The sequence below is a fragment of the Sander lucioperca genome, chromosome 22 (assembly GCF_008315115.2).
Source record: "Sander lucioperca isolate FBNREF2018 chromosome 22, SLUC_FBN_1.2, whole genome shotgun sequence".
In the NCBI taxonomy this organism is placed as follows: Eukaryota; Metazoa; Chordata; class Actinopteri; order Perciformes; family Percidae; genus Sander; species Sander lucioperca.
The window spans coordinates 12958448-12971881 of record NC_050194.1 but is presented as its reverse complement, the minus strand read 5'-3'; the positions used below and the strand labels follow the sequence as shown (position 1 = coordinate 12971881).

The 13434-nt window shown below is 39.8% G+C and overlaps 2 protein-coding genes across 2 annotated transcripts; one reads left to right on the top strand and one right to left on the bottom strand.

The window, feature by feature from the left end:
• Positions 1-415: 415 nt before the first annotated feature.
• cog7 (component of oligomeric golgi complex 7) lies at positions 416-9753 on the bottom strand. The gene is made up of 17 exons (XM_031315043.2): positions 9126-9753; positions 7652-7800; positions 7285-7401; positions 6819-6987; positions 6635-6717; positions 6384-6506; positions 6034-6232; positions 5818-5945; positions 5449-5603; positions 5158-5274; positions 4857-4922; positions 4508-4694; positions 4214-4354; positions 3953-4036; positions 3674-3788; positions 1574-1717; positions 416-1407 (listed from the first exon to the last, which is right to left on the bottom strand). The coding sequence occupies exons 1-17, from the start codon at positions 9289-9291 to the stop codon at positions 1241-1243; spliced, it is 2310 nt and encodes a 769-aa protein (XP_031170903.1). The 5' UTR covers positions 9292-9753; the 3' UTR covers positions 416-1240.
• Positions 9754-11276: 1523 nt separating this feature from the next.
• On the top strand, positions 11277-12454 carry LOC116061269 (myeloid-associated differentiation marker-like protein 2). Its single transcript, XM_035997181.1, has one exon. It carries the CDS (start codon positions 11447-11449, stop codon positions 12347-12349), a length of 903 nt encoding a protein of 300 aa, XP_035853074.1. The 5' UTR covers positions 11277-11446; the 3' UTR covers positions 12350-12454.
• The last annotated feature ends 980 nt before the right edge of the window (positions 12455-13434 follow it).

The window sequence follows — 13434 nt, the reverse complement described above, 5'->3', positions numbered from 1 at the left end:
TAGAAATCCAAAATATATTCAAACTTCACAAAGACTGAAAAGCAACAATGGAAACGCTGGAACTAGGAAATGATTGTCATTTCTGCTTGAGAGATTACTTAAATGATTAATCAATTATCAAAAAAAATTATCTAAATAAACTAATCTTTTCAGCACTAATATTATTGTAGTTTAAAATAGTGGGAAAAAAAACATCAGTTTTCCACTTCCAAACTCTTAAAAGACCCTTGTTACAGTAAAGTCTTCTATTTCTGCATTTATTCCTTTGACAGTTGACTGTGACAGACATGCCAATTTTCATGACTTGAAGGTGCGAAATACATTCAACATCAGTAAAATAAAAGAGGCTAAAACCTTTGAGTCACTGGACACACACAGTTCGACCGATGTGGGATTACTAAAGAAGGATTTAGCAGAAAAGGCCATACATTTATTAAACTAGACTGATTACATTACAAACTCATTCAACCCCCTATTTTATCCAGTGCAATAAAATAGATAGATCAAAAGTAACACAATAGGCTCCATTTTAGTGTTATGTCAATGTTTTATGTACAGATTTTCATGATACTGCATGGAGAAATATGGAAGAATGTCCACATGGAGAATATTCATATTGTCCAGCCCAAACTGCAACCAGAGAGAGAGAGAGAAAGGGAGAGAGAGAACACTCACCTTCATTTTTGAAGTCAACTGCTGAATGTGAAGCTCAGTTAACAGAAAACAATAGCTATCTATCTGAAATATTACCTTAATATTAATTTAATATCACAGATTAATTATAGTTGTATGACAAATAATAGACAACAAATATATCAGTCATATAGATTTTCAAATGCTCTCACACGTCCCCTGATGTACATGTTGTTAGTTCCTCTATAGATGCATCAGTAACAACAACAAAAGCAGAAATTAAAGATCTATAGTCAAGGCGCTTTGACTTAAAGGCATTGTCCCCGTTGATCATTCAAAGCCACATTTAGTTCAACAATAATCAGTATTAAAAAGTCTCAACCACCCTGATTTTAATCTCTTAACATTCCCATAAATGCCATTATAAATGGACAGGACTATAATCCTAAAACGCTGCAGCCACAAATTTGAGATTTAAAAAGGACAGTAATGTGTAAACCAGCTACTATTGATATCACATTCTTCGTAGTTTTCAAACATGCCTGCAAGTCCCAGGTGCCGCTCTGAGAGCCACTGCACCGACAGTCCATCTTCCTCTCCCTCGGTGTTAGTAGTCGATGCACCGGACAGCAGCGATGGTGGAGGCCAGCCGACGAGGCAGCAGTTTGGCTGTCTGCCTGTAGTCTTCTGGCTTGGCCCTCAGCAGGGTGACGATGTGCTGCAGGGTGCGGGAGGGCTGCAGGCCCAGAGCGTCCATCACGTTGCTCAGATAGTCTGTGGAGCAGGAACGGGAGTCATCAGTACACATTAGCTCAACTGGGAGTCACGTTTCACTGAATCGTTCCTCGTGAGCATGAATAACAGTGTCGTTGCTCTGCTTAACCATCATAAGGAATTTATAACTACGTGTGTCCGTCCGGCGGCGTTCTGGTTACTGTACCGATATCCGTGGCCAGCTGTTTGGTGGAATGGATGTTCAGTTGGGGAATGAGCAGAATGGCATCACAGTAGGTCTGCATGGTTGCCCGAGCAATGGAGCCCAGCCAGTAGTCTGCGGTGTTGTCCAGCTCGGGAAGGTCGTCACCTGAGACAGAAGGAAGGTGATGTTTCAAAAGTGAGTCAGTTTACAAGGTGTAAAGATAAGGTGTGAGGATAGTGATGTATAGGGCTGAAACGATTCTTCGAGTAACTCGAATAATTTGATTACTAAAAATCCTCGATGCAAAATTCTTTGCCTCGAAGCTTCGTTTAATCAATGTATAACTAACGTTGTACGGCTCACTGTGTTTCCACACGGATGATTATTACTAGCGCACGACGGGCTGACGCTGGACACAAGACTGACGGCACAGATTACAAAATGAAGGAAGACAGCGAAAATAGTGAGGGGTTAAGAGAAGAGACAGGCAAGAGAAAACGACAGAAAGTTTGGGATCATTTTAAGCTGCAGCTCTGTAGAAAACATCCAGTCTACTCATCCGTTCCACGGAACGAACCCGACACAAGGTAGGCTAACTAACGTCTGCTGCTCTCGTCCACCGCGCTGTTTTACACAACTAGCCTACAGCATGCTACTCTGCAAATAGCAATGTTTTACAAACAAGCTAAAACGAAAGCTTCCGGTTTGTAATCTAACCGTTTATTAGTTTGCTACCTGCTATCTTGACATTTTGACAAATTTCTGTAAACTTAGCTGCTGCCGGAGACAAACCAGCCCCTCCCCGCTAGAGCATTAACCTAATGGCTACTTAATATGCACGTGAATGACGTCACCAGACCACGCCGGTGATGCATTCTTTATTCTTTCTCCTCACTCAGTATTAGCCTTCTTAAAATGTGTCCCCCAGAACAGTGTAGTTGAATAGCCCTGCTGTAAGCTTTGTACAGTCACATTTACCTGGGCTTAGTGAACAGCTCTTTTGAATATCCAGTGCAAAGAGCCAGAGGCAAGAAGGGGAAGGGGGCGAAAAAGACTTACATTTGGGCCACCAAAAATGTACTTTTGCCAACAGAATAAGGGGCTTGGTGGCCCGTGCGGCCCGTGCTTAAAAATATTAGCATCTATCCCTGTTATTGTATGCAATTTAGGCAATAAAAAAGGTTGCTTTTTCGAAAAAAGGAAACCTCTTTTGTAGTTTTGAAAAGTATTTCTTATCCAATTAATCGATGAAATAATCGGTAGAATACTCGATTACTAAAATAACCGATAGCTGCAGCACTAGTGATGTAGATACTTTTTTTTTTTTTTAGACAGAATGGGATTTAATATAGAGTGTCAGGGGCAAAGAGGAAGCTGGAGATGGAGGATAAAGGATAAAATGATGTGGAACAGAAAAGGTTGTCAAAAAAGTAAAAAAGTACAGTACCATGGCACATTTGCGCTGATAACAATTTGACCTCTCAGCTCTTTGGCTTCACAATAGATCAGTTGTCTTAATGTTTAATGTCTTGGATGTTACTTTGTCGTGTATCTCTGGGTGTATTATCCTGCTTCAATCATCATTTGCCCTAAATACTACCAAAAACTGATTTACATCAAACTTGCGCTATCTGGGGTGCCCGGATGGCTCACCTGGTTGAGCTTGCGCTCCCCCAAAAAAGCTTGCGCTCTCTTTTCTTTCTTTTTTAATGCTGCATCATGCTCTTGGGAGTGTATAGAAACATTTTAATAATAAATACAATCACAGATTTCTGACCCAGACAAACCTTCTGTCTACCAAGCTAATGTCGTGTTATGCGTGTATCAAATTGCAAATTGTTGTTTTTTGAGTTTCCATTGCCATGGTTGCAGTCCAAGAGGATTGATTTGACCTTTAACTTATCCGTTTTCAAATAGAATATTCATATTAAGTCAGCACTGTTTTTAATTTGCAAATCAAATTTGCTTATTTTGTATAATTACAGAAATGATATACAAATCAGAGGCTTAAGAAATATACCGGAAGGGTTAGTAGAAGGAAAGAAAGCTGAAATAAAGAGAGAAAGGGGAACAGAGTGGAGTGTTAGATTGAGAAGAGAATCAGGGTTGATGGCCAGAAACCTTGCTCTGGAGGGAAAGGCAGCTTCCCGGCATGTAGGGCCATCTCTAGTGCCGGGTCCTCCTGAGTCACAAATGGCTCCAAGTGGAGAGGCAGAGACATCAGGTACTGCCCTATCTGGAAGGGACAACAATAATATGTGAATAAAAGACTGCTAGTTTGACTTCATCTTATGAGGAAAGTCCTGTTGTTTTTTGTATTGATCTGCACTGCCCATATGGATCATATCAATTGTAATTAATTGATTGTCATGATGTATATCCAAGCCAAACCTGACTAACATTTGTAATGTATTCTTGCGGTGACAGGCTGAAATTAGGCAGGTCCTCCGTGTAGCTCTCTCCAAAACCAGGGGCCTCTTGTCTCTGAACACAAACAAGATGCAGGAAGCAAACAGTAGGAGGTGAGATTAAAGTAGACACAGTACATCCAACACTTAAATGCACATGAGGAAAGGCAGTCCAAAAGCTCTCAGAAATGCTCTCATATCGTGCTAATCCCTATATCAAATCAAATCATGTAGTAACTTGACACTGAATCACCTCCATCTTGGAGATGAGGCAGAGCTGGTGTTTGATTTGCAGGAAGACAGAGTCAAAGGCCAGCTGGTTGGCCTGCTGGTTGAGTCTGATCAGAGCTGCTCTGGGCTTTGCTAAAAGGCTGGAGTTACCTGTGCCCTTCTCCTGCAAGATAAGGGGAAAGAGATGCATATTAACAGCTGCAGAGGGTCCTTTATAAAGCACCTGATAACATGCAACAGTAGAACAAGTTTCAGTTCTCTTCATAGGACATCAACAAAATCTATTGTCATTCCGACACCAAGCCCTGCTCCATACCTTTAGGGAGTAGAGGACTTCCATCAGGCTGTTGTATTCAGCCATATTTCCTCTCTGGAGGTAGTTATATTCCTGCCAGGGGTTCTTGGTGGCGCTCTTCCTCTCTGTGGAGCTGGCCTCCTGGATGCCCGCCAGGCTGCGTGGGCTATACGACTCTGACAAGTACTTACCTGCAGTGCCCAGGATCCTATGGGAAGGATTGATTGTATTCAGACAACAAACGCAATTCCTTTAAATTTGAGATTGTGCCTTATTAATAGAGTGCCCTATGAGTTACATGTCAAAGGGAATGGTTTAGGGCGAAACAACTAGAACATAATGAAATATAAAGTATAAACATCTCTCTTACTTGTTTGACAGCTGCTGCTCAAAGGCTCCACATTGTCTAAGCAGTTCTCCACAAGTGGCAATAATCCTGCAAAATCAAACATAAAACTGTTCATCTATCCATCCATTTTGGCCCTATGCTTGCACATGGTGTTTGTTATGGCCAATCACAGAAGTCCAACAACAAAGCACCACTTAGGTTTAGGCAATTCCTCCCAATCATCCTCCGCCAGGTTTCTCCATCGTTGCCTACGTGAGAGGGCCTTGGTCCGACAAGTATTACAAAAATCTGTCCTGTGCACTGAAATGTCAAAAACATTAACCTGACAGAGTTCTGGAAGGCTGTCCAGTCCTCCTGGAAAACAGATGAACTTGGCGTATCCTCCAGTTTACACTTCTTCCTGATTGACTGCAGTGTTGTAGAGAAGTCAGACACATACCTAGAACAAGCACAATGTTAAAGCTGGCTACAGAAGTCAAATAAAGTAATGTCTACATATAGTAAAAAAAAAAAAAAAAAAAACATTAGGCAATTTTTTTTTTCTATTAATAAAGCAAAGTAATACATCTTATGTGGCCTATGACTGTTTTGACAATAAAGGCCATTTATTTACTTGGTGAAGAGGGCTTTGAGGGCTTTGAGGAGGCCACACACGGCCAGTCCATCACTCAGTTTGACACAGCGGTCCACAGCAGAGCTGGCCAGGCCAAACAACTTGCCAACCGAGTGGCTCAACTCTTCCACACAATCAATTACCTCCCCGTGCTCCTAAAGACAGGAGAGAATATAGAGTTTGAAACAAGGGGCTGCACAAACAGAGAAAATAAAAAATTGGAAGGGAATCAGAAAGTTGTGGCAAGGTTTTAATAAATCTACTATTTTGTGTGTGCACGCGTGCGTACGCACGTACGTGTGTGTGTGTGTGTGTGTGTGTGTGTGTGTGTGTGTGTGTGTGTGTGTGTGTGTGTGTGTGGTGTCTAACCAAAGGTACAGCACTGATCTGGATAAGGAGGTGAGCTTCCTCCAGATCTCCATACTGCAGCTGATAAGGTTTGTAGGGGTCATACAGCGCACAGACCAGCTCATTCACCTTCAGCAGATTATTCTCACCTGGGGAGGAAACACAAGACAGAACATAAGGACCTACACTTCACCCACATCTGAAGTATCTACTGTCACGGCTTGTCAATGCACAGACCCAGGTGGGGCAGCATGGCGGCCTCCAGGCTGTGTCCGAAGGTGGACGTGGTGTGATGGAGTTCGAGCAGTGTGTCGAGGCGCTGCTCTTGGGCAGCCCGCTCCATGGCCGTGCTCAGGCACACAGGGATGGATGGGACCATAGCACCCAGAGTTTGGATCAGCAACACTGTCACCACCTCATACGGGTTCTTGAACACCTGTTACGTGTTACAGTAGGGGATATGCAAACAATTAAAAGAGCATTCTGACTGACTTGACTTGGTATTATTTTTTTTAATTACTGATCCAGCCCTTTCCAATCGTGTGTTAACATTGTTGGATCGGTCTTGGGTCTGTGGTGCGTCTCACCTGGCTGCTCCACTGTAGTTGAGAGTGCCAAGAGGAGAGCAAAGTGTCATAGAATTCGGACAGCTGCTGATTCAGACTGAGCTCGCTCTGAGAGAGATCCTGCCAAATGCTCACTAACTGGCCCTGGACACGCCAAAACAGACAGTCACTCACAAATGGACATTAGAGCATTCCTACTCCAAACAGGTAAAACATAAGAGAATATGATTTTGTGATGGCTTATTAAGGTAAGGGAGAGCTGTGGCACCGACCTTGTGACACTTGTAGTAGTAGGCAAAGAGCTGTGGCATTCTATCTATCTCTGTGAAGACTTTAACAAACAGCTTGGCTTGGTCTGCAAAGAAAACATGTGGAAACATTGTGTAAGTATACCACTAGAAGTGAAGTACAGTGAACACAAGACAAAGAAAGAAATTAATATTAAAAGGTTCTTACCTATAGACATGGAATTAAAAGTTGCAACTATTTGTGGGCTGGCCAGGGCCTCCAGTCTGTTCTTGAGAGCCTCCAGGTGGACACACTTTTCAGAGTAGTCTGGTGTGTCCACCAACATGGCCAGACTGTTCTGCATGCTGGTCAGCTTCGAGGAAATTACAGCAAAGTCCTGGAAAAGGAAGAGAACAAATTTAAGATGATGATAATGTCCACAAAGAAATATCTTAATATTCTATCATCATTTGTTAGACGATAAAACACACTAATTACCCTGTATCAGAAATATGAATATTCCAATGTCATTTCTTTGAATATTTTTTGAACTAAATTGAATCAGTTCAAATCAACTGCCTAGAAAAATGCTTGAGTCTGTGAGGGGCCATTGCCTTGGTGTCCTGCACACCTCAATTGGAACTATTCCTCGAACATTATTCAGGAGTCCCGTGGTGATGTCTTGCATGTATACCTGTGTTTTGAAGGTCTCCTCAATGTCTGCACTCAGTGTGCTCCATTTGTCCGCCTCCTGCAGAGCGTCAGCTGCCACCTGCATGCGGCTCTTCACTTGATCTATCTCCACCAGGACCTGGTGAGTAGGAACCACACAATATGAAAGTCATACCTAAGAAATATCCTGAGAGCACCCTGCACATTTTATGCCACTGTCAGGCTCTGACTATTACAGTGCTTATTGTCAAAGAAATTATTCTAATGACATAACATTCGGTAAACACTTTGAGAGTCAATGTAGATTTGTATCTTTGTTTTTGAATCTACTTCAAGTATGCATATGCTATAGACGGAGTAATGACATAGCGATTGAACTTATGCCACACCTGCATAGACTGCACAGTGTCTTGCTCAAACTTCTTGATGTCTTCCTTGACCAGAACCATTTGCTCCTTGAGGAAAGAAGCCTCCTGTTTCAAAGCCTCCACATCTCGCAGCACTCTGGGCATATTTTGAAGGGCTTGATTACTGCTCTCTACACATAAAAAACAAAAGTATTTCAGTTAATGGACTTAACAAGAAAAGTATAACTTTCATAACATTATATCATATCACAGTTGGTGTCATTCGAAGAAGAAATTGCCTGAAGTCATTCCATGCAGTCCTTTTTGGTATGGGTTTCAACAACAGCAAAAATCAAACTTAATGCTGCTCCTAATAGATTAGTGTGATTTTGTACAATCCTCTCTACATCTTAGAGGTTTCATTGTCACCATAATTCAAGTAAAGTATATACTATGCTATACAATCAGTTGCCAGTTTATTAGGTACAACCAGTTAAAATAAATGCATTCTAATAGAACAGTCCTGCAATATATCCTACCTTTGTGAATGTTGTATTGTTCCGTTTTTGTTGAAAATGTTTTCGAGGTGTTGATTCAACTGACAGGTGTTTCTATAATTTGGGTGCATTACAGTTCAACGTCACCACACAAATAACATCCTCCAAAACGATCACTTACAGTGGCACTCATAAGTTTATGAACCCATGCTAAAATTGACTAAAAAAGAGGAATAAAAAATCATCTTTTGGAAATTGATCTTAATGCCTTAATTAAAAAAATTTGGAAAACTCCAACCTTTAAGGGCACCAATTTTCTTTGTGAATGAATAATGTATTGTGAATAAATAAATGTTTTTCCTTAAAATACAGGGGGCATAAGTAAGTACACCCCTATGTTAAATTCCCATAGAGGCAGGCAGATTTTTATTTTTAAATGCCAGTTATTTCATAGATCCAGGATACTATGCATCCTGATAAAGTTCCCTTGGCCTTTGGAATTAAAATAGCCCCACATCATCACATACCCTTCACCATACCTAGAGACTGGCATGTGGTACTTTCCATAAAATCATCTCTCAATGCAAATCAAACCAGCTATTAGGCTAACTGAAATAAAACCATGCCAGTCTCTAGGTATGGTGAAGGGTAAGGAAAACACTGTCGATTAATCCACAATAATAAGCGACGCATTAAACAATTCACACGTCGCCTTAATGTAACAGACAAATAAACGTATTTATGTAGATAAATTAGTCCCTTGTTACTTGGAAAACCCTGTCGAGTCTTCCACGACGCTATTTGTTCCATTTAAGAGGTGAATTTGAAGTGCAGCAGTTAAACTCCGCTTCTCTGAGTGCACACGCGCTCCAGGATACAAATCCTGGCGGGGATAAGTACCTTGGCACGACACCGGAAACTAGGTGACAGCAAGACAAAATACACTTTGTGCAGCCGAAAGAAAACACCCTACAAACTGTTAACGTGGTGTTAAAGCAAAACGTCATCAGTTTACTTACCCTCAATGGCATTGTTGACTTCCTGGATGAACAGCTGTAGTTTCATGACCAGTGTGGCTGCGTGTGTGTCTGCCTTCCCCGGCGCGTCTTTCTGCACCACCTTGAAGGCGCCGTTCACCCAGTCTTTCACATCAAAGTCATCATCCAGGAATTTGGAGAAATCCATTTGGCCTCTATAGTCCTTCACTAGTGCAAGAAGCCGGGCGGTGTTCAGTAAAACTCTTGTGGTGCAGTGCAGCCTGTGTCATCGACCCATTGCTAACGTTGGCTAATTTTTCCCAATCAATGGCTTCGACACGAATATAAAATAAATAGCCCAAGAAAATGAAATTATCATTACAACTAGATATAGTTCCAACAAGGCGACGGCTTCCTCCAGAGTTGTTTTTAAATGTTTACGGCTTTAAAAGGAGAAAAGTAAAGACATATTTCTAAATGTTTGATACTAACACACAGCAGTGCTACCAACACTTGACAACAACTTCCTCTTTGTGCTTTCGATTTACCTTCCCCAGAAACGAGCGCCAGCTCAACAAACTGACCTGCTGAATACACAGCTTGTCAACTGAATGGAGAACAATTTCGTCAACAATATGGGACAATTCGTGTGTTTTTAAATGAAGATATATCACAATTGGCCGCGAGAAAAAAGAAAGGGGAACACATAAAGCTGAAGCTTGAAACAGTGTCACAAATAAATATATCCGTACAGAAACGTAAATCGATGTTTTTGCAATTCCTTCATGCTGACTTGCCAATATTAGTGACAGTTTTATATATATATATATATATATATATATATATATATATATATATATATATATATATATATATATATATATATATACACACACACATATCAATTGGTCTGATGTAGCACACTTTTTATTGTATTACTTTTTAATTTATTTTTATTATTATTTTATTACTTATGTGTAATTCATGCATTTGACATAAATATTTTTAGTAGAAAATAATAGCAGTTTTTCAATAGCTTCCATGTAATGTGGTCCAGTGACCCAAATATAATACCAACATGTAACACTACACAGAACATACCTCTTCATATGGGATATACTTTTTCCATTTCATATAATGATTTAATGGAAAATTTATGATTTTGTTTCTCAATAACTTCCATGTAATGTTACCCAGCGACTCACACAAACCACTCTAGATATATATAATATTAATTTATTAGTCTAATAGATATATATTATAGAATAATCTGCAGCAATAATAAACACAGCATAGGTGACTGGTAATTCTCAATGTGCCTCTCACAAGCTTGGGCAACAAAAACTATTACAAAACTAAATGTAGTATATAATAATGTACATTGTAGATGATATTACGGATGATCTGGGGAAGGGGGAAACAGCTGAACTGTAGAGTTTTATAGAATGTGTCTGGACATAGTTTGTACATTTATGTAGCCTATTTCAGTGGTGGAATGTAACTGAGTTTACAAGTTTTTACTCAAGTACTGTACTTAAGTACTAATTTGAGGTACTTGTACTTTACTTGAGTCTTTTCTTTTCATGCCCCTTTCTACTTCTACTCCACTACATTTCAGAGGGAAATATTGTACTTTTTACTCCACTACATTAATCTGACAGCTTTAGTTACAAGTTACTTTACAAATTAAGATTTTGGCACACAAAACACATATAGTTTATAAAATACAATGTTTTATTATAAATGTAACTACCCAACAATATATAGACCTACAAACACTTAGTTGATTGGCAGAACTGTTTGGATCGTTTCCAGTTTCCAAAATGTGAGGATTTTTCTGCATTGAGTACTTTTACTTTTACTACTTTAAGTACATTTTCCTGATGATACTTACATACTTTTACTTATGTAACATTTCCAATGCAGGACTTTTACTTTATTTTTGTTTTTATTTCATTTATTATTTATTTATTTTTATAGTGTGGTATTAGTACTTCTACTTAAGAGTAAAGGAGCTGAATACCACTGGCCTATTTATAAAATGGCATTTGATAGCAGGAAGTGATGGGCACACAGCAGAGGTAACTTAATTAGTCAGGGAGCCAAAGCAGATCTGCTTTTGCTGTGTCTTGTCCTCACTGATGCCTCTTTACCTATAGTATACTCATTTTGGTTATTTCATATCTGCAGCAGCAGACATTTATCACTACACACAGTCGGTGTCATGAATAATATGCAAACCTGAAAAGCAGTAAAAGACCACAAGGAAAGTGGAGCTGGACACACCTCAACCAGTTTGTAGCAGCTGCCTGTGAGGACATACATAACAGTCATTTTAACTGCTCTTCAGCTCATTTAAAGAGATGGGAATAATTGATAGTATTAAGGACACATTGTCCAAGGCTGTGTTTTCTCCTTCTACTCTGTTAACCGGCCGAGGCGGGCTGCACATGGCCCAGATCATTCTTTCTGTGGTCACCTTTGTCTTGGGTGCCTTCAGAGGAGGGAGCACCCATACCTACTGGAACTATGCTATGTTCACCTGGGCCCTCTGCCCCATCATGACCCTCATCATCACCATTATTGAGATGTTCAAGCTCGATGTAATACTCAATTTGTTTTGCATGGACTGGGATGACTTCACCACTGGGATGGCCATGTCCTCTACGCTCATGACGGTCTCTGTCGCTATCACTTATGCCAACTTCTATGCCTGCCTGAAATGGCAATGCCTGTACGGCTGGATAGTGAGTATATTTGCTTTCTTGTGTGCCTTTGTCTACACACTTGAAGTGGTGAAGGACAAATTCCTGGACAAGAAGAAAGGGAGCTACCTTGCTGCTCTGCCTGGATTCTGGAAGGTCATGGAGGCCTTTGTGAGCAGCATGATTTTTATCTCACTGACTGGTTACAGAGACAAGCCCGCTCTGATTGTGTGTATTATAGCATATGCCATTCCTTTCCCCATCCTCCCTCTAATCATAGCCACCAACATCCTCAAGAAACTGAAGAAGTGTTTGCCCTTTAACCTGGACAGGTTTGTGTTTATATTTCTGGTGATCTCTGTTGTGCTGTACATATTTGCTGCTATTGTGTGGCCCATTTTTATGTTCAGAAACAACCCTCGACCCAAAGACTGTCCACCCAGCTTCTGTATCTGGGCCATAGAGTTTATGGTTGCATTTTTTACCTATGTGAATCTCATTCTTTTCACACTGGACCTCATTTTTACCCTGCTTGGTATCTGTAACTTTAAGCGCACATAGTGGTGACTTTCCTATCATCTTTTTTAGTACTTGTACTTGTTAATCTGACCCATAAAGATAAAAAAAAACTCTGGTACTGGTAAATGCTGCTCAACATAAAAAAAAGTGTGTATGTGAGTTAAGTTTTCTAGCTAATTAGAGGTTTACTTTATTAGAGGTTTTAAATGATGCTTTCAAAGCCTAGTCTCAAGTGGGTGAACTGTGCCATTTCTGCCCTAAAGTCACATTTTCCATATTTGGGCACATGTAGCAGAGTGTATACAGTCTCTATTGGAGCAGAAACAGCGCTGTGGCTGTACACCAATCATGGATTGGGGCTTTAAACATCCATTTCTGATCCCACTCAAAACGACAGCCCTAAAAGGTAGTCTACATTTTTGAAACTCAATAATTCAAACATTAATCTGTTGAGTATTGTATTGTCTAGTTTTTTAATGTTTCAATGTAAAGTTTAATGTGTGGTGTATAATTAAAACATACAATTGCAATTCAGCTCTATTCATTTGTTTTCCACTGTCTTTTTTCATATTTCTTAATGTGCTGCCATGAAATATGAACTGTATATGGCACTGCCAATAAATATTTAAAGATGTAAGCTGTGTTGCATTACATCTGAAAATGAGATTACACATGAATGAACACACCTGTGTTTCCTGGGATCTGTCAGCAACAGACAGATGAATACCAAGATGGAAATAAAGTGACGCTCTTGAAAAAGACATATTTGTGACCTTATTTTTTTTTTCTTCCAATACTGGATGAAAAGGCTTTTAATTAGAGAAGACATATGGATGGACAGGGCGATATTGAATTGTCAGTTTAAGGTTAAATCTCAAACAAACACACTGATCTGGTAATGGTAAAATAAATACATGTGTTTATTTTTAAGCATATAATCCTGATGAGACAAAGGTAACAGAAATGAAATATAAGAAGATAACACTTAAATAAGGAGAACATGTATTTTTTGCATGCTGGATGAATTACAAAATAAACAAAAAATAAATATTGACATACAGTGACATGCAGAAAAAACTCTATAGATATAGCATGCATGTATCTATTTAACACAACATACTGTGTAT